We start from the raw sequence: 21,732 nt of genomic DNA on the forward strand, positions 1-21,732 counted from the left end.
TCACCAATTCCCTCTGCCCCTCTCTCCCTCGTACCTCTGCCTCATGCAGCTCTCACTTCAGTCACGTGTACGTGGGTCGGCTGAGGACACGAGCGCCGCCTCGAGCCTTTCACTCTCTTAGACCAAAGCAGCTGAATCGAGGGCCCTGCTAAGATGCGAAGGCAGTGACTGACCGCTGAAAGAATTAAGCACCCATTCTACAAATCTTTTGGTCAGATGGAAGGACTCACACACCTGCAGTTACTTCCTCTTGTCTGTGACCGAAAAGCTACATGGCCCGAACCCTGCCCAATAAAGTTTCACTTATTCAGCCTGTACTCGACAGCACTCAAATGATGTGAAGTGTGATCACACTGACAGCATAGTATTTTTAGTGTGTTGCATGACATAACCTTTTTATTTTTCATGTAACAGACCTTGCACCTTTGGAAAAAGTGGAAAGACTTTTTTCCAATCATGAAAAGCCGGTTGCAATCTGAGTGTGTGAATGCAGAATTACTGAATGGGTCTAGATTAATCACCTTCAACAACCATTGTGGATTTGTTTGTAAATCGGTTACCAGGCTTGGCCTTGTTCCACTTCAGTTTCTCAGCAACAAGTTTGGGCATCAGTAGCTAAACGCACCAAACCTCATTGAATTACTGTGAAACAATGAATGGGTCAGAGCAGTTTGGCACGATAGGCATATCTCATAGTCATCACACTACAACCCGACAAAGCCATCCAAACTGAAAAGCTGCCAAGGAAGTTCAAAGCCCACAATCAAAGCCAATTAAAGGTTTTTCCTTTTTCTTTTGGTGGCCTTTGAGCGCTTACTCTCTGACTTCACTGATGTTAGATCCTCAAAATGAACAAGTTCCTTGTGATTTTTCGTGTTCCTTATCACAGCAGCACAACAAAAGCTATGCAGGATTCTAGGGGAGAGCGTTAGGCCGGTGGATTACACAGTACAAACTAGCCCTCGCTAAATTAAAGCTCTTTGTTTTCCATTTGAGAGCCCGGTCTGAGATCAGCTGGGCATTAGGAGCTATTAAAGGCTTTTATTATGAGGCCAAAGTGATGCACAATACACTGAAGGTTGTGCTGTTTGGAATAAAACATGTATTCAGTCCCTGCTCTTTTATTCTTTATTATTAATGGGTTCTTCCAGAGGAGGAGATCATGTTAATCTGATACTGCCTAGGGTGGACTTTAAGATGTGGTTGGTGGGGTTTTGTGCTTGAAGTCAGGTATTGTTACTCTAATACTGGAATCTTTCTCCTGCCGTGCCAACAGATTTGGAGAGATCTGTTACCCATGTAGTCCCAAGCTGGAGATCCTGATATTTGCACCAAAAAAGATCTGACCTTATCCAGAAGGAATGCTGAGACTAACACTGTGGGTTGTCAAGGGATATGGAGTACAAATCCGATGTACTCGCACTCACACTGAGGAAAGAGTGCAGGTGGCAGACCAACAGTCTGGCTTCAGAATGATACCTGGCTGCTTTTGATAGACTAACAAACACCTAAAGCATTTAGCACAGAGAACTCTAAATTTATACTCATTAGCATATTGTGTTAGAGAAAAAGATTTAGGCTTTCTGATTTTTCTTTACAAATTTGGCCACTAAAGGAATGCACAATGCAACACAAATATACCTAGAAATGTGGTGGAAGGGTTTGTCTTGGTGGGCTGTCAGAAGGAGAATTAATAACAATTTGTCAAAGGGAGCAATTTATTCACTTGGAATGAGTGTGGCTTTGAACTGTCATGGTTGAGTACACATAGTGTAAATGCTATGAGGGGCCCTCAGACCTTGCACTACTCACATAGCCGCTCTGCCAAATAATGAGTTTCAAGTAATCAAAGGAAACAATATCAATACACTTTCATGGGAAGAAAGAAGTTCTGTTTCCGTCATAAGATGTTGGGTACGTCATAGAACACTTTTGGCAGTTATAGTGGAAAGGAAAATTGTGGAATTTTTGCCGTCACAAACATTCCATACTTTTTCGGAAATGCTTCTGGAATTCTTGTCTTCAGGAAAGAAAACAATGAAGCAGGTGAATTGCTATACCCCCCAAGAACCTCTCCACAATAAAGAGGCAGATAAATTGTAATTTAATGGTTTGTTGTATCCTGTGTAGTACAGTAAAGGATTTGGAAATCCTTTGGGGAACTGATTAACCTTGCACCACCACAGGGGTGTGGATGGCGAAATTGTCATTTCACATAGTAAGAATACTGCTAAAAACATTAAGCGGACTGTGGTATTTCTATGGGCTGATTCCTAGCGCTGCATCTGTACTAAACCTTCAGTCCCCCGTCTGTTCGGGGGTTGAGTCTAGCGTATGTGTTATGTTGGTGTAATGTCCTTGACATGACAGCTCCCTCGCATTATCACAGAGGGAAACTGAAGAATCACCCTGCCATAATTACTCTTAATAACCCTAATACATTAATGTTCACTGCTGACACATTCCACCAGTCAAAAACCTGCAACGCTGTCAGCATCACTACCAGTTAGTTGGTTAGTGGTAAATTTCTTGGGAACACTCCCTTGCAGCCTGTTCGATATTTCAACCCAACATTTATTGGAATAAAGCAAGCAATCAGCATTGTTTAACATTTGCTCGGATTCAGAGACGAGCAGCACGTGAAGTCCAGAAGATGCCACACTTAGCTTACAATTCTTGTCAGAACATCGCACAGTAACAAACTCTGTTTGCCGCTAAAGCGATGGCTTAAAGATGAGGGCTGGCAGATGGCTTTGCCTTCTGTTTGAGCATTAGGAATTCAGGGTGAGTCATCTTCCCGCTTCAGAGCTCACCCAGAAAGCCAGCGCAGAGATGTCCCGTGGACCACTCAAGATTTGCCTGAAGACCACATGCAGCAGTGCTGACTCAGAAAGTCAGCAGTGAGTATTCGGGGAGAAGGTTAAGAAAGCTAAACACCGCCTCATTGGATAGAAAAGTAGGAGCATGGATGCAGTTGCCAGGCAGGTTTTCTATGGATGAAATTTTTCTCAAAGGTCACTTGTTGATGACACAGTCTACATGAGGGGTTGCCAACCATCCTGCAGAGCTTAGCTTAAACCCCAATCAAACACACCAGAACCAATTAATCAAGTTTTTCAAGAATGCTTGACAATAACAGCCAGGTGTGTTGAAGCAGAGTTGTAAGTCAGCAGGACAGTAGCCCTTCAGGAGCAGGGTTGGCTATCCCTGGTCTACGTCTTTAGTATGGGTTACAACATGGGACCTTGCTTGTGCAGATGTTTTGCATCTTCAAAATGCGACTGTGTCTTTGTTGGCTTGAACAGCCAAAACGGCATTTGTTCCATCTTACATATTCACAATGGCCATAAGTTTTACTTGTGACTAGGCCTGTTCATATTTTTGTATCGCTTTCTTAATACAACCTCTCACATTCCGTGTGCGACTTGAACAGCTGTCGGAGCACTGTCCTTTAAACCATTGGATGCAAGAAGCAAAGGTCACCTCGGCATTTCGGTCTATTCTTGGATTTCAAAACAAACCCTGTGCTTGCAGAGTGACCTCCTAAAATAGAGATGGGAATATTCTTTACCTCGATTTCTTGGCCAGCAGCGAGAGAAACTGGAGATCAAGATTAATGGCGGTAGCCATGACATTCTGCACGACAGTGTTTTTAGCACCAGCGCTCTTAGCCTTGTTCTTTTGTCCCCTTTGAATACCCACCATGCTGTGCGTAGCCTGGTTGAATTCAGGAACTAATGTTTAACTCTCTCGCCTTTTTTCACTTCGCTGCATTGGAACATTCTCCTAAGGGACAGCTGGAGAGCAACCGCTGGACCACTGCAGTGGAAATTTTTTTTCCATATTTAGTCTTAGAGATGCACACTCAGTTATTGATGCAGTCGAAGGAGGAATTGGGGGTTCTTTATCTGAGGCAAAGACCTACAGGAGTGAGCCATGGTTCTCTCCTTGACACTTCATGCAAGTTTATGTGCACGCTCTGAAATAGATACCAGTCATCTATATATAACTGCTATAAAGTGTTCTTCATCACGTCAAGGCACATGCTTATGTGGAGGGACTGTTTACTGAGGATTTAGGGGTTTTGACTGGCCCCTAGCGGTGGTCGTGAGCTGATATCGGTTGACCCAGACTCATGACCTTCGCGACAGATGGAAACAAGGAGCATGTAATCCTATTAACCCAGTGTTACCGCTAAACGCCCATCAATGCAGCATGCATTATCTGCATTGTGTACGGTCACTGCAGAACTGCATGAAATGCTGCAGTAGTGTGTGCAATAAGGCTGTGATTCCTAAATGGGGTTGGTGTCTAGTAACACAGTGGAGGTATGAAACTAGCATCATAGAGAAAAACGCCAAGGACAGAACAGTCTCAGGTTAACCTTATTGCTGGCTTGCAGGGAATGGTCACTCTAGACGGCCCTTCATATCCCAAACAATGTCTTCTGCCCTCACGCTCGAGCAGAGTGAGCAAGAAAAGCATTTTGATTTAATTACAGTCTTGCACATCTACTAAGAGCTCAGACACCGACTGCTCCCAATGAATTAGAAACAAGTTGGGTTGATGCCATCTTCCTCAGGCATCGTGATCTGTCTGTGGCCACCCGAGTCTGAAAAGACTAATTTTGTATCTTTGCCTCACTGCATCTACCTTCTTTTAACTTTCTCTCTCAGGTGTAATTGAACATATTCCCTTCATCCTGTCTGCGTCAGCTGGACAGATTGAGCACATTAGACACAATGAGAGCAGCTTTACCCGTAATCCAGTGAGAGCATTTCGCCTTATTTTGCTTTCACGTCTTTATCAAAGTCAGCTGGTAATTTGTAATCAAGGTGAGTGTGATATTTCTCTCTGGTTGTTTGAATTACCTAAGATACTGCCGGCTGGTTTCTGCCTGGAAACAGTGCTTGTATTGTCCTGCAGCCCCCCTCACCCACAGTCGTGACTGCAGGTAAAATTACCTCAGTCTGAGGAGCGACGGACCCCCGTTGGAGATAATGAGGGGTTGCGCACCTACAGTCTTGTGACAAGGTTTCTGCATTGCGTTGCAGGAAAATGTGACACCAGTCAACAATCTTATACAAGACTCTGAAACCCAAGCCTTGTGCTCTCATTGTGTCAGTGAAATGGATCCAGGTTAGAAGCAGAGGAAGAATTGCTGACTACCTTTTGGATCTCCTGATGATTTCCCAGTTATGTTTTTTTTTGTACTGCAGGCATGCTTTGACCTCTAATGTATGCACTGGTGCCTATATTTACATCAGTGCTGGGTATGCTTTCATGTTTGCTGTGGTGTGCATATTGAACTGTAGGTGACCTTGAGAGCTTTGGTTTCACAGTGACTGAATGTCATATATTTAAGCTGGAGATTATGTCCGTATTAGCAGCCATAGACAAGAAACATTATGTATATATATGCAATTTAATGTATAATTGTATGCAATTATATGTATAATTTTATTGCATAAATTGGGTCTGAGAGGTGGGTTTTCAGGAGATTAGCTTTGATGGCAAGTTATAAATAGCCTTCATCCATGATATAAGCAAGATTTATAAAACCTACTTTTGTCCTCTGTTTTTTGTTTTGTTTTGTTTGCAATAGGGACGGATGTCTTTGGTGATTGCTGCATCAGGATAAATTTGATTTGTCTAGCTATTTTTGAACACGGTCAGACAAACCCAAAACCGACTAGACGTTTACCCAAATAGTTGTTTTGGTTACACTTTATTTTAAGGTTCAATTCTTGCCATTAACAAACCATTAACTACAACTTTTTTCCTCAATAAGCTCCTAATTTGCTGCTTATTAATAGTTAGTAAGGTAGCTGTTAAGTTTAGATATTGGGTAGGATTAAGATGTAGAATGTGTAGAATATATGTACTTTATAAGTACTTATAAACAGCCAATATGTTAATAATATGCATGTTAACAAGCAACTAGTTAACAGTGAGAATTGGTCCCTATACTAAATTGTTACCGCTGTTTTTGAAAATACCTTGTTTTGCACATCCCTAATGTTTTTTTAATTGCATGACTACAGAACAGATTAATTTTTCTGGACACTGAGAGACGCTGAGACACAATGTTGATGTGACATGATAAGAATAGTAAATTTCCTGAGCATGAGAGTAGCTGCAAATTAATAACAGTTGCTGTGATTTTCTATTAAGTGCTCAAGCATCCCTGTACCTCTCCCCTTGGTTGCCCACTCTCTGAAATGACTTTGTGGAAGAACGGATGCTGGCAGCAGCCTGTCCTATTAGGATCGTCTTCTAACCAAAACACCTATTTTTAGATCAGTGGACTTGAATGAATTAGACATCAGTGCAGAAAAATGCCAATAAGTTGTTATGCACTCATGGCCCCTTTACCAGCCAACTCGCACACATTTTCTCACAGTTTTTTTTCTCCCGTCACGCATTATGCAATTCATGCGTTCTCTATAAATGTAGTACCATTTTCCAGCCAAATGATTGGATGCGGTGCAGCATTACCATATTTAATATCTAAGAGACAGTGGTAATTTTTGAATACCTCTTTTAGCTCTTCTCAGAGGATCATTTTAATTAAGAATGTTATGAATATTATGTTATCAATTTACGATTAATGTGGCCCTGTCATTCAACTGAAGTACATAACACCTGAGGACCAAACTCCAGAGACTACTGCTGCGGTCTGAACAGAGTCAGTGTGAGGATTTATACCGCATTATAATGAACCATATTTAAAATGTTGTCTGGAAATATCGCTTAGAAAGATGAAAAAACATTTATTGACTTACAGACATAACACTTGACCAACTTCATAAACTGTGTGCCAGAGTGACCTACCGTAATTAAGTATTTCTAAAGATTGATTATTTTATTTTATTTTTATTTGTGCTTTCTTGTGGCAGTCTTTTTTTTTTTTAATTAACCCTTGTGATATTTGGCCTCTCCTAACTTGTAGGTTTCTTATTACACCTCTAAATCTGGTTAAGGACTTACAAACATGTCTTTAGTGTCAATGGATTATCAAGTGATGTCAGTTAAGAATAATCAGGCTGCGATAATGACTGTCATGCATGGTGAGCAAGGTGATGGTGATGAGTCCAGATTGATTCTCCAAAAAGGAGAACCTGAATGTAACAAATACATCTTTATTACCATAAAACATTGCTTAAATAACTTGTTTATGAGGGTTTTACACTCTTTTACACAGGGTGATTTCAAACAAAACACTGATGCATTCATTTAAAGCAGTGGATGTTCTGTCCAGCTGGGACTTGGAAATGGAGCCTTTAAACATTTAAGCCTATTTTCCATTTCCATTGTGAATCTAAAGTCACAACTGAACTGGCAGTCTATCAAAGCCCTGTCTCTAAGTACAGAATCCGCTTTCTAATCAGATCTCATTACTGTCCTACCTGGCTGAAGTGGGGTTGCGTTCGAGGGCACTAGCTCTCAGACTTTCTGCATAATAGCATCTCACTCGGACCAGTGACGTTGTCCTTGATTTGCACTTGATGCCCGTCTCAGCCAACAAGATGTAGACTGAGTTTGACGGCTAATCTGAAAACAATTAAGCAGGATTAAAAGTGGACTCCGTGGCTGTTAGGTTGCCTCTCAGAAAACTTCCAGTACACAGCCTCAGACTTGTCAAACCTGATGCTGAGATGTTTTGTGAATAAAAATCTATACTGCGGATGTTTCCGATGGAAGTTAATGATTCTAAGCTGGATTTGAGAAGTGGAATATTTGATGAGTCAAAAGGGAAATTTTGAAGAACTGGAATCTAAATGGTCATGAATCGTCTAAATCCAAATGTAATACTTTCATTCCCATTGACTCAGTTAAGGGTGAAAACACGGTCAAATTGCAGTAAAAAAAACAAGGCGTTAATTTTTTTTTTTTTTACTTTTGATTGCATCAACCAATGTCTCAACAGTTGATTGGGAAACTTTGTCTAGGAAGTCTAACAGAGAGTATGAGGATATTTACTACATGGGAATTGTTAGCAAAGGTCTGAAGGATGAATGGGTTCAATAAGCTCTAAATTTATAGGGCTAGGCTGGTTTCAGAATGGGAAGAAAAAGGTGGCCTGCTGGGATAGTAACTGTTGTGGACAGTTGATTTCTAGATAGATAGAAAAGAAAGGTTCCTGGCCAATAAGGTGTCATGAATCTGCCTTTTATCTGTCTCATTCAACTGTACATGAGTGGCCCAGATCTTCCTTTAACTGCCCTACATCCAACGGCCTGCTGTTAATTTGGGTTTTTCAGTATGGGTCTTGGCGGAAATCTCCTCTAAAGCTTCAGCTAATTCAATCGCTCCTGTTTCAGTTTAGCCAGGCAGTGGGATGCAGGTTTCATTCAGTAGTTTCTGTTTACTACGGTCTAACGTCTTTATTTCATTTACAGTGATGTGGGCGAAGGGTCAAACAGTCAATAGAGGTCGACAGGATGTACGCTGCACCTCACGAACCCATTGCTACTGAAGGAACGGTGCTACAAAATCCTTCCTGTTTGAGGCCGGCTAGCTAACTCACCCAAGTTTTTTATGGATTGAGTCGTGAGGGAATCCATTTAACAGCCCGGCTAGGATGTGTCTCAAAGGGCCGCATGTGTGCATGTCTGCGTCTTTGTTTCTGGGGAGGGAGGCTTAGGAGAGAGCCACTAGTTCCATCTGCATTTGGCATGGGCAGCATTCAAAGCCTGGCCCGTCACAAGCAGCTTGTGTAAGAGCCAGTCATGAGACTGAGGATAACGGCTATATATAACATATCTTAGATAGCAGTAGGCTCAAAGGGAACAGGGCACCCAGATAAGAGCCTATTAGCTTGTAAATGCAAGGAATGAATGAGTAACCTGCAGCTTTACTAGAATAGCGGCGTAACTGAATTGTGCTCAGATCAATCAGTCTATCTCTCCATCCGTAATCCCAGTGGTGTCTCAGATGCTGCATTTGATCGCCCTGCAGTAGGAAATGACAAACAAACTTATAAAGGTCACACTTTGTGTCTTTTCTTTTTACATGCTTTGCCTCTAATTATCCTTAAATTTATTCATAAAATTCCCCAGTTAGCTTGAAAACATGCCAGTACACTGTCAGCAGTAGGTCAGCCTTGCATGGTTGTTAGGGCCCTATGATTTCTACGATGCAGAAAACACGGAATCCAGTCATAAAAATGGAATTTACTGTATAACACGGAATTTCACAGAATTTGCCAAATTTTGGATGAATGGATATAAAAAGTAGGTCAGTACTCAAAACGTGATATGGACTAAGTGAAGTGTCTGTGAAGATTAAGCAGCATAAATACTATTTAAATTTGAATCCTGCAAGTTCTGCATGTCTTTGTGTGAATGAATGGCGCAGACACGGTTTCATTTACTACACACATACTGAAGCACGTGGGACGCTTGCGGTGTTTTCAGCCTCTGCCACCTCAATATACAGTATGAGCACATGAATAATCTCTAGAAATGTTTGAGAGCCTGTTCGTGAGCATTTTACAGTTTCATTCGAGAAAAACTATTGTCATATCACATACAAACAGAGACTTAAAGTCTTCAGTGCTACCCTCCGTCAAAATAAAAAATTGGTTTAACTTGAAGAAACTATGACAGAAATAGTATTATAAAACTACTAATAAAATGATTATTGAAACATTATTTTTTATGTTTATGTTTATAAGGAATATTTACCAGAATTTATTTACCAGAAAAATAAAAACACAATATTTCTGAGAAAAAATAAATAAATAAAATAATAATAGATGTTTTTTTTTTCTAAAATCAATCAATTAGATATGCTTTTCATTATTACAATTTAATGAAACTATTAAAATGGAATCTAGAAAATTAATAGAAAACATAATTTGGTAAAAATAAAACTGAATTTGAGAGAGAGAGAAAAAAAGTATTTCATAGGGCCCTAAAAGTGTAATTGTTGTTAAACTTTTAATAAAATGCTGTTAAATTGTGTAAGTTTCATGATTTTGATTAATAAAATGTAATTTAACCATTAAAACAGAGTCTTGAAAATTAGAACAGAAAAAAATGGAATCCAGAAAAATGTAAATGGAAAAAACTGAATAGAACAGAATTTGGAAAAAAAACTAAACTAATCAGATTTGATTTGGCCCTAGGTTGTGTATTGAAGATCTAGTACTCCTAGGCCACATGGCTAGGGTTGTTTTTTGTACCATGTGGCGTATATTAACGCTGATGCAGTAAACCTATACGTGCTTGTTTTTGGTGCGCCCTTGGACTCGGGCTCACTATGCATACTCGTATACGTCAAGTGCATACGCAAATCACCCCTCGCTGCCTGATTGTTGCGTGTAATGACCTTTCTTGTTATGAGAGATTCAAGGAACATTTTTTTTTTAATGGAGAGTGAATGGAAAGGTCATTCTTGACTATACAGATCACTGATTAGTCTTTACCGCTTTTGCCTTGAGTAGGTCAGCTACGCTCATTAACTTTTGTTCATTTAATAGCATCAGTCTAGCGCTAACTGGTAGGATGAGTCCTTTTTTGGTGCATTGAAAATGTGGCTGGATTTTGTCGCCTGATAATAGCGTGATGATCATGAGAGGTCTGGGTGCAGCGGTCTCTGTTAATGGGGTGAACCGGTGGTTTTATCAGCGTGTGAGTTATGCAGGCGATTCCAGCACGTGTGAACAGCACCTCTGCTGCTTTCCTTCAGAAAGCGTGTGCAGCTGATTAGAGGTCACATATGCTGTTACTACAGAACGTCAGCAGCAGTGGAGCTACATGGCTTCCAATTGCATTTGCATAGGGATGGGCGGTATGACCGAGATTTTTATGGTATGTATATATAACAATATGAGTAATTTCATATCACTGTAAATAGTATGTATTGCAGTATGCCTGAAATTGATATACATATTGATGTAGTATGTATATATGGATGGTCACACGGATATACTGACAGTATAACCAGAAAAGCAAAGTCACTTCTTCTGTTTCATGGCATATACGGTCATACCGCCCAGCCCTATACCTACACTGCAGCATGCACGCTCGCGCTCGTGACCTTAAACCTTCAGAGCCCAAGGAGCTTTTTATTGATTGATATTGAGACTCTCCATAACACAGAAAAAGAGAGCTAGAGAGAGCTAGAGAGAGCAAGAGAGAATAAAAAGGTTGGGAAAAAAAGATTGATTAGCTGGAGCTCTTGTGCTCCTGGGGAGGGGGTCTCAAAGGATGGAGATGAGTCAGTGGCATGTGAGGGGGATGCGTAGAGTGTTAAGTGTGTGTGTTTGCATGCTCTCTGTGTGTGCGTGTTGGATGATGAGCGAACACCCTCATTACACTTGCATCTGTACACGTGTGCACATGCACAACACCTTCAGGGCTCCTCAAGTAGTCCTTTAAAATGCTGCAGGCAGGAATGGATTTCCTGTTTTTTAATATTTTACATTTGCAGAAGCCTTCCTGCTGTGATTCCTGATGTTGATTTAAACGTGTATCAATTCCATAAGAACATTGCACAGACAAACCGATGATAGGTTGGGCCATATTCACATTTTTCTGCTTAATTGCTTTTCTGATTGCATGTAATGTATCGTTTGCAGGTAAAAATTGAAATACATTTGTGATCTTTTAGACTGCAATTGCATAATAGCATAAGAAAAAATACTGATGATGATAATAACAATAAAAAATATTATTTTGATAAATATTATTCATATGATTGCCATACTAATTACGCTACTGTTTAAAAGTTTGGGCTTTTTATTAAAGAAATTAATACTTTTGTTGAGCAAGGATGCATCACGTTGATCAATAGTGACATTTATAATGTTACAAATGATTTCTATTTAAAATAAATACTGTTCTTTTGAACATTCTATTCATCAAAAAAATTTAGCGATATTTTACATTACTGTATCTTTTCGATCAAACATATGCAGCCTTGCTTAGCATAAGAGACTTATGCTAAGAAAAAATCTTACCGACCACATACTTTTAAACATTAGTGTGTAATTTATAAACAACTAATCAATGTAATAATAATGTTTATAAAATGATAATTAAAATTAAATATACTGTTTACTCAACACCTAAACTGGTCAATTTTAAGTATATGTATTGGTATCATTCTCTGGTCTCATTGTTTTCAACACCAGATTTCATCCGAAAATTTTTCAACAATAGCTTAGCGAGGCAGATTAAAATACTGCAGATATAATAAGATTGGGCTGAAACGGTGCGGAGGTATGGGCTACAGTATGTGACCTCATTTCATCAGAACTCAGCAGCTGGTAATAGGTGCTTTAGAGACTCTCTTTGTAAAATCTTTGCTGTTTGATTCCACGCGGTTTGCTGCATTTTAAAACAGCGACATAAAAGGCGCCCTGTAAACTTTCGCACCCTCTCGACCAGGCCTAGTGTAAGAAAATAAAAGGAACTGAATAAGCGCGATCATCAGCTTTGTGAAACAGAGAGGGGAGAATTTGTGCAAGCACTCATCAAAAATGCATCGCAGCGGCCCTTTAGAATATTCATGCTACGGCCTCCTGTAAACCGAGGCAGCATCGCGCCAGGTGTCCTCCAGGTATCCTCTCCACAAACAGACAGGCACGGGTCGGGTGCGTTAGCAAAATGATCCGAGTGCAACACGCAAACTGCTCCGCTCACATGGAGATATTAAGACATGTGTGGTTTTCTGCTGTACCCCTGGGGTTTAGACCACTTCCCTTCTCACAGTACTTATTGACACAGACGCACACATGCTCGGTTCTTTATATCTCTCTCACACACACACACACACACACACACACACTTTATCTCTCTTCTGGATCAAATGTGCAAAGGATGTGCAAAACTGCATATTTTCAAATCAGCTTGCATATGGGTTGCCGGGACAACTAGTCGACCAGTGTGCTTCAAAGAAGGCCGATTTGAGTTCACCTGACCCCAATCAGACACACGTTTCAAAGGGACCGTTACGTAAGACACGTTCTTATGTTCAGAAGTGCTTAGACGGAGTGCAACATCGTGAAACAGAAAATGGGTCTTGAGAAAAGTCATTTTGAGACTATTTTTAGCATAAAACATTAAGGCACAAGCGAGAGGGCTTTACCATGAAAACAGTCTAACGGCTAAAGTATACACACTGTCAGCATATTAAAGCATAGACGCTCTAAATATGCAAACTAAAACTAAAAAAACATCAGTTTTTGCATGACTTATTCCTATTTCTTAGCAGTGTCTTTTGCCACAAACCCAAAACCCCATAGCTATGGTTTTTAATTCAAGGATGTGCAACCGTGGCTAAATCCAGGGTCAGCTTTTTGTCTTCTTTCAACTCTCAGTTCATTAGCTGTAATGAAGTTGTGCTGAGGGTTAGTACTAATTCAGATGACTGTTACGAGCTCAGGACCTCCACAGTGATGGCATGTCTATTGATTTCCCAGTGTTTACAGCCGAGCGCGTTCTTTTCAGATGTGTCCTCTGATGTTGGCCTTTTGACCTATCATTTTTTCTTCCTTTCGTTCTCAGTATGGGGAAGAGGAGGTCTGCTCAGACCGCCTGGATGCTGACTTCCCAGACTTTGACCTCTCGCAGCTGGACGCCAGTGATTTTGACTCAGTGAACTGCCTCAGTGAGCTGCATTGGTGCAACGAGCACTCAGATCACTCCCCTGCCTCCATACAGTACAGCGGCGGAGACCCAGAGCTATTCGAGGTGGGAGCCTCAAGTACTTGCTTTATTGTGCACATGTAGATTAAACAATTGGATTAGTGGTATGTGTAATTCTGCCCTCTGATTGGTTGTTTGGACAGTAATCATGGCAGGCCTCAGTAGGTCACCGTCCAAAATGATGCACTTGATATGAAGCTGAAGTCTCAAGCCCTTTTTGTGTTCACTACCCAGCAAACCATTCAGAATTATGTCAAGATTGGATTTGAAGGGCCGAGGGCTGAGGGCAAAATTTGGGAAAGGGCATTAGTCTTGAAAATGAAAATTCGGTCATTATTTACTCATGACATTTAGACATCGCTTCATATGATGAACAGATGCACATACATAGAGCACATCAAATATGATAAACGGAAGCTCAAACATGCTTGATTGATGCCAGAAAGAATAAACATCATTGGTTCTTATGTATCTCGGGTTTGAACTTCTGTTTACCATATTTGATGTGATCTATGTATATGCATTCTTCAGTATTTTCTGTGATAAAATAATAAAAGCCTTTTACATTTCAAATGTCTTTTTGTACATTTTAATGCATGAAAGTTTTGATTGCTTGAACTTTTAATGGCTAGATAAATTATTAATGGCTAATATTAAATTATTAATACTTTCATTTGTGTTTCAAAGATGAAAGGTGAGTAAATTAAGAGTGAGTGAATTTTCAAAGCCATGGCATAGTGGTTAGTGCAATTGCACGTTCTGATGATATTTTGAGCTGTGGTGCTCATGTGGCTGTTGCAGGTTCGAGTCTGGCCTGCAACTGTCTTAATCCCGATTTTCCCTTCTTTTATGAATAACCTCTGTCATTCTCCACTGTTTCTTTCTTACAAAGAGGTAAAGGATTACACTAGACTTAAACAAGCTGTGTGAGTGTAGGTTTTCTTTATCTTTGCTTTGCAGAGCACTTGCCTTCATTTCTTTCTTGTTGTTTCAGGAAGAAAATGCGGCACTGCTCGCTGCCCTCACAGACAGCCTGGACGGCATTCCTGAGGACGGAGTCGGGGGTCTGTCTGTGTTCCCTTCGCTGGGGGACGACCCTGAGGAGGGAGAGGAGGAGGAAGATGACCTCCCTTTGGACAGTGAGCCCCTCCTTGGCTCATTGAGCCCAGAGACAGAAGACCCATCTCTAGTAAGAACCCTTCCTTCCTGTTTAAGGTGGATTTGGATGGGCCTCTGACTACCCCACAGCATGGGTATGATAGGCAACACAGGTCTGAATTTTTCTCATTTTGGGCTTTTTGTTTCTTTTTAAGCAACCGATCTAACAAGAATCCTCTTCACAGGCAGGGATGTGGAACGTGGACACCGTTTTTATGAACTTGAGGCTTTTTCTAGGCTTTCATATTCCCACGCATCCCATTGCTCTTATCTACTTCTGAGCCTTATAAGAAAGCACCCTGGCGATACCATGGTATTGTGATAGTATCAGATGGCAATAGCATGGTACTTTGATATATCCCATGGCAGTGTATGAATACCATGATATTGAAACTGTACACTACCATTCAAAACTGAGGGTCAGTATGATTTTTGCCATCACAGGAATAAGTTACTGTTTAAAATAGGGATGTAACGATTCACTCAACCCGATTCACGATACAATTTTCTCACAATATTTTTTAACAAAGATTTAAGACAAATTATTAATGAAAAGGTGTCCTTTTATTATTTCTCTGACGAAATATGTCTAATAACAAAACTAAATTACAATTTTAAAACAAATCCCAAATTAAAGAAATAAATAATACAAATTAAAGAAATCTCATCGTATAAACAAAGGCTTTGCCTGTGCTCTTTCCGTTTAAAATTAGAGACAAGCTCATGCATCATGAACAGTTTTAGATTTCAATTCAATTGTATAATTTCGAAAGCAAAAACAGAATGGCCTGCGTTTCCTTGGTTCCACATTAAAACACTACTTTAGATGAAAAGAAAATACCATCTAAACTTTTCAGAGGACAGTCAGTTCTCCTCAGAGATACATTCATATAAACCCCCACCCCCGATTATATCACGATTCGTTTAACATCTCGACTGACTTGAAACGTCAAATATTTTTAGTTGATTTTCAACCAGCTCGGGGTGCATTGTTACATCCCTGTTTTAAAATGGAAAACATGTTTTAAATTGTAATAATGTTTTGCATATTACCTTTTTACTGTATCAAATAAATGTAGCCCTAAAAGAGACTTTTTAATAATCTCACCAACCGTTAACAAACATTTGAACAGTAGTGTACTTCAAAGAATCCCATGGCATTACCATCATGATAATGTCCAAAAACCTGGTAATACCATGGTACTTTTTTAAGGGAATGCTTATATCTACTTCCCAGATCTTTGATTCCTTCAGGTCACGAAATGGACTTCTACAGCAGCTCTCTTTGCTCCATTTTCCCACTTTTTTATGAGAGGACTCAACTCTCATCTCTTTCTTAAGATGCCACTTCCTGGAACAAGTTGGTGTGTTTGTTATCTGTCCCTCTCAGCTCACAAACCCCTGTTTAATCTGTGTACGTTGTGAAACCAGTTATAACAGTTATTACCCGTTGGACAGCTTTTTATTTTTATTTTCTTCTTTCCCCCTTCTTCTTTTTTTCACTGCTTTTTCCTGAACAATTGGCTGGCATGGCCTATATTGTACTGTAGCTGATTTTCCAGTTTGTCATGTGCGTTTGTGATTTTTACCATAGAGACTGGTAGTACTTACAGTAATGACTGTCTTACATTTCACTCAATGCCTTTCACAATTCACATTGTTCTAGGATCACATTGTTTGGCGCCGATGAAAGGCCACCATCTGATTACTGAGATAATCATTGCCTCAGAGATACCAAAAAAGGCTGACTTACAGGGCGTAGCACCAAATTATGCAAGAGATGTCTGAAGGAGGAACAAATTAATCTTAAATTGATGAAAATTATGTGTATCCATCTGAGAATAAGCCACTAGGTCTGAAAATACCAGTAATACAACCTGTTAAAAGTTAGTCGTTTTTCCATAAAAACTATCATTTACATTCATGCAACATGGAAAAACTTTCTAAACAAAACATTACACGGAAGTGTTCATTATGAAAAGTAATATTTTGCAATAAGGTGCAATACATTAACAAATTAGTTATCATGAACCAACGCTGACCAATTTTTAACTGGCTTATAAAAATACTATCAAGAACGACTTGAATGTTAAAAATGTATTATTTATACACTACTGTTCAAAGATTGCTGAAGGATCATGTGACACTGAAGAGTAATAAAGCTTTGCCATGACAGGAATAAATTACATTTGAAAATTTGATGTGTTAAAATAGAAAACAGAAATTTACTGCATTTTTATCAAATGAATGCAACCTCGATGAGACTTTTGGAATGGTAGTTTATATAAAAAAGTAACATTCATCAAGAATAATACATTCTATGAGAGCATTGTTATGGCTATTTCATGTTAACTATTTCAGATAACTAATGTTAAAAAATTGAAAACTTGCTGTAAAGTTACAAACGGTTAATAACGTTACTATCAGTTTAGTCTTTTTGCAGTCTTCCCTGAAAGTTACAAGTCTAGACAGATGCATTTCCCTTTTAGATGATTGAGTAACAATGGAAATGCTCCAGTGTAGTTTACCTTCCTCCTTGAGTCTCAATGCAAGAGTTTAGTCGGGGTGTAAGAGCTGAGAGCCCCCTCTGCTGGCGATGGCCACAGTTACACCTCAACCCCTAAATGGGGCCAGTCTGTGTGCAAAACAAGGGGTGCATTGAAGAACCAGGAACAGGGACAGCAGAGCACATGTTTTCATGGCGTAGATGGCCAGTGCATGCCAAAACGGTTTGGTACACAGAAGCTGAAACCCTCAGCGCCCCTTCAGTTTCCTCAATGGACACTGAGAGACATGGACAGACCTGCCAAGTTGGCACATTAACAATCGCTTAAGGGACTCAGCAACGCTGCACTGCTTCTTACTTTGCTTTCTCTGGTTGCGCTGGTCATTTAGGACTTGCATTTCAGATTTTCCAGTAACTTGAACGTCTTGTTCTTACAGCGGCTACAGCACAGAACTGCTTGAAACTTGTTTTTGTTGATGTATTTGAATGCAAAATGCAAACCTATCTTGATTTTGTGTGTAATTTGAAATGCACCGTGTGTCATCAAATTATAACCCCTCGCCTCTCATTCCCTCCACAGCTTAAAAAGCTCCTGTTGTCGCCCCCTAATGTGCCTGCGGGCCTCGATTCGCACAAAGACGTGCATCGCCATAGCAGCAGGAGCCAACACGTCAAACCCGTGAGGCCCGTGCTAAAGGTGAGAGGAAGTTCCAGCCGCCGTGACTGCGGTTTAAACTCAAAACATGTGACACCATAATAAGAACTACCTCAGTGTTAGCACGTATGCTGTTCACTACCCGTCTTCGCTGCGGCGTATTCCCACCGCAAAGCTAATGCCTAATTAGCTTATGCCAGCCTTTAGAAACCACACTGAGGATTTGTGCTTCAAAGTTCCAAAGCCTGTGAAGCCTGCGGTTCCTCATTCATTCGCTTCGCTTTGGCACGCCACACCACGGCTAAGGCCGCTGTCGCATTAGAGTTGAGTGCAGCCATCTGTCATGGCAAAGCCACAGCCTCTACCCAGCCTAAAGGGCAATGTTCACTGGGCTTGAGATTACTTAAAAGAACAAGCAGTGGTTCTTCAGATACCAAGAAAATATCTTGCAACTAACCTTGGCACATTTGTCACAGTAACCTTAGAGCGAAGTACACTCTGAAATAGACTGTAGGGGTTCAGCTGCCCCACGTGCCTCACGTGTTTGCTCGTTTCATAAGGGCGTTACAAAAGATAGCTCGCTACATACCGCTGGCGAATGCCATGAGCAAATGCTTAATGTTATAACCGTTTCAAAGGAGCTATTTTTCATTTTTTATTACTTCTGTCATAGTGTTTTGGCACATGCAGTTTATTTTAATTTCATTTTTTAGAAATTGTTGTAAAACAAATTAAAATGAGTATTTTAATTGCATTTGTCTTTTATTTTAATAATTATACATGTAATATATACTACTATAATAAAGTTAGAATACCAAAAACGAATATAAACAGTGTGAAATTATGTATGCATATCAAAATATCATTCAAAATACCGTTCAAACATTTTTCTTTGTGTGTGTGGTATTGAAAGAAGTCTTATGTCCTCAACAATTATGTGATCAAATAAAAACAGTAATATTCTAAAATATTAGTTTAACTTAAAATATCAGTTTTTTGTGTTCATATATTTTTAAATGTCATTTATTTCTGTGATGAGAAGCTGAATTTTCAGCATCATTACTCCAGTCTTCAGTGATCCTTCAGAAATCAATCTAATATGCTGATTTGCTGCTCAAGAAACATTTCTGATTATTATCAATGTTGACAACAGTTGAGCTGCTTCATATTTTTGTGGAAACAATGCAAATTTTTTTCAGGATACTTGAGCATTTATTTGAAATATAAATCTTTTGTAACATTAGAAATGTCTTTAGTGTCACTTTTGATCATTTTAATGTGTCCTTGCTGAATAAAAATATTAATATTGACCCCAAACTTTTGAATGGTAATGTGCATTTTAAATAATTGTTTCTTTGGTGAAGAATATTGTCCTGTGCTGTTGACAGCTTTTCATAAAAGCAGTAATTCACTTGAGGTTGTGTGTAACAGTGATTTTCCCGCTCTGCTTCACGCTGCGACTAGCAGCATAATAAAATCAAGTAATGCACAACCTCTTGAGCCTCATTGCTGTATTACGTTTCAGTTGTATTTAATATCAAAAGATTAAATGAAACGTCTCCTCCTCCCTCTGCAGAAGGACAAATCAAGCACACAGGAGCGTAAGCCACGGCCGGCGAGGCCCTCCGGTCGTCTTTGCACTGAACTCCACCGTCACCTCACCACCGCGCAGGAGGCTGAGGATGCACCCTCCGTCGACACAGAGGAAGAGGAGGAGGAGGAGGAAGAAGAAGAGGACAGTGACTCGGAGGAGGAAGAGGAGGAGTCGTCCGGCAGCGAGGGCGAGAGCATGGTGTGCGTCGAGCCGGCGAAGCCCCAGTTCTCCTCGGAGAAAGAACTGCACTCTGTAGTGGAGCTCATCAAATACATGCACACGTACTGCCTGCCCATACGCAAACAGGCCAGCTGGGATCGCAAAGAGCGTAAGGCCAAGCCCGAGAGCTCGCAGGTCCCCCGCAACCTTCCTGTGAACCCTCAGAAACTGGCTCCCCAGACCAGGCCGAGGGCTCCTTTCACTCGCCGCAGGGAAATCAAAGCCCACTCCCTGCTCAAGGAGCTTCTAGAGGCCGTCAGCTCCTTTGACGTAAGCAAGCCTTACAGAATGCACAGCCCCCCTTATATCCACTGCAGAGGGGCCGCGGCTCGGCTTAGCGCTGAGCTTTCTTCCTCTCCCAAAGCCGAACCGAAAGACTCAGACTGCGAGAGCTCGCAGAAGGCCGCAAAGCGCCCCAAGAGCCCTGAGCCAGAGGAAGGCTCCTTTTCGGTCAGGCGTTCTCGCCGGCTGGCCTCCTTCCCCAGCCGATTCGCTAAGAGAGTGCGTGTGAACTGCGACCGCTCGGAGCCCAGTGTTGGGCAATCGAGTGAAGAGGAGAATGCGGTCAAACATGCTCCTGCTGAGCCTCCTTCTGATAGCAGCCAGAAGAGCAGCTCCCACAAGACATCTGAGGCCCGTAGCCCCTGCTGCAGTGATGGTAAGACATGAGTCATTAGAAGTATACTACACTCGAATTCGTGATTCATTGCTGTATTCGGATGCTGAATTAAGATGAAACCAAATATCAGTTTAGATATATATTAGGGCTGTCAAAATGAACGAGTTGACTGAGCAATGAATTTTTTCACGAAGCATGCGTATTTTTTCCTGGCATCCTTTTGCTAGTGTTACAGTAGACTTTATGAACATGCTATCAAGCGTGATAAGATGCAAAAGAGAACTTAATTCAGTTCTGGCGCCGAAAAATGCATTTAATAGAGATATCAGTAGCAGTATTGGTCAATATCAATGATACTGGCATTCATTAATAATAGGCTACTTAGTAAAAAGATGCCATTAAACACACATTTAAAATATACCATCTTTATGTTGTTTCTGCATTAATGAATTTTAAGATTTCATGTGAAATTAAGACAATATAAATTATATTAATATGCAATTAATTGAGATTAATTACAAAAATTGATTTAATTGATTGACGGCACAAATTTATATGAAGTGTAAATTTGATATTCATCTGTCTTGAGATTGAAATTTAAAATGTCTCATTGAATGACTGAAAAGTAAAATAATTAAATGTGAATGAATATTAAAATATTAATATTTAGAAAACTTGTGTTCACACTGTTAGTGCACACACAGGAAGTCATATTTTCTTGTCACCTAGCAAAATAGCGTTATATGAATTAAATAATAAAATAAAAATAAGTAAAAGTAAAATATATATTTTTTGTTCAGTGGTTCTTTTAGAAAAAGATCTGTATACTGTTGCATTATTATAGATATTTACATATATAATTGTATCTTATACTAATATATATATATATATATATATATATATATATAATTTAGATTTATATATTTGCATTTGTCAGTAGATTTGAACTTTTAAGAAATTTTTTGTTTTGTAGTTCTTTGCATCTATTTAGTGATGCTTTTAAAAACTCAGTAACCAAACAACCTATAATGTACCATTAAGCATGTTTTTTATATTCAGAGAGCCAGTTCAGGAACTGCGTGTGCTGCTGAGATCTCTAACAGTGATGCTGTCTGTTGTTCTGATTGCAGAGAAACGCTCCTGCCTCTGTCTGCCGCTGGCGTCCAAATCCAACGGGTGTGTGTTCCATTCATATCTAATCTATTCTTGAGCCCTGGAACACTTCCAGGCGGACAGTTTAAGACCACCGCTGGACTCCGTCCATCTTCAAAATTGCCTAGAGGAGGCTTGTAGAGTTGCTGTTTTTATATACCAAAACACTCG

At 40.0% G+C, this 21,732-nt stretch overlaps 1 protein-coding gene across 2 annotated transcripts in view; it reads left to right on the forward strand.

Annotated features, from left to right (window-relative positions):
- The window catches only part of ppargc1b (peroxisome proliferator-activated receptor gamma, coactivator 1 beta), a 45,740-nt gene that overhangs the window by 15,006 nt on the left and 9,002 nt on the right, over window positions 1-21,732 (forward strand). The window contains exons 2-6 of one of the 2 annotated variants that reach the window (XM_058797817.1): window positions 13,518-13,703; window positions 14,653-14,847; window positions 17,903-18,019; window positions 19,554-20,448; window positions 21,540-21,585. In XM_058797817.1, the coding sequence (XP_058653800.1) occupies window positions 13,518-13,703; window positions 14,653-14,847; window positions 17,903-18,019; window positions 19,554-20,448; window positions 21,540-21,585 (1,439 nt within the window). The remainder of the gene's footprint in view (window positions 1-13,517; window positions 13,704-14,652; window positions 14,848-17,902; window positions 18,020-19,553; window positions 20,449-21,539; window positions 21,586-21,732) is intronic. The other variant, XM_058797818.1, reaches the window with a different exon arrangement.

The sequence above is a fragment of the Onychostoma macrolepis genome, chromosome 14 (assembly GCF_012432095.1).
Source record: "Onychostoma macrolepis isolate SWU-2019 chromosome 14, ASM1243209v1, whole genome shotgun sequence".
Taxonomy (NCBI): domain Eukaryota; kingdom Metazoa; phylum Chordata; class Actinopteri; order Cypriniformes; family Cyprinidae; genus Onychostoma; species Onychostoma macrolepis.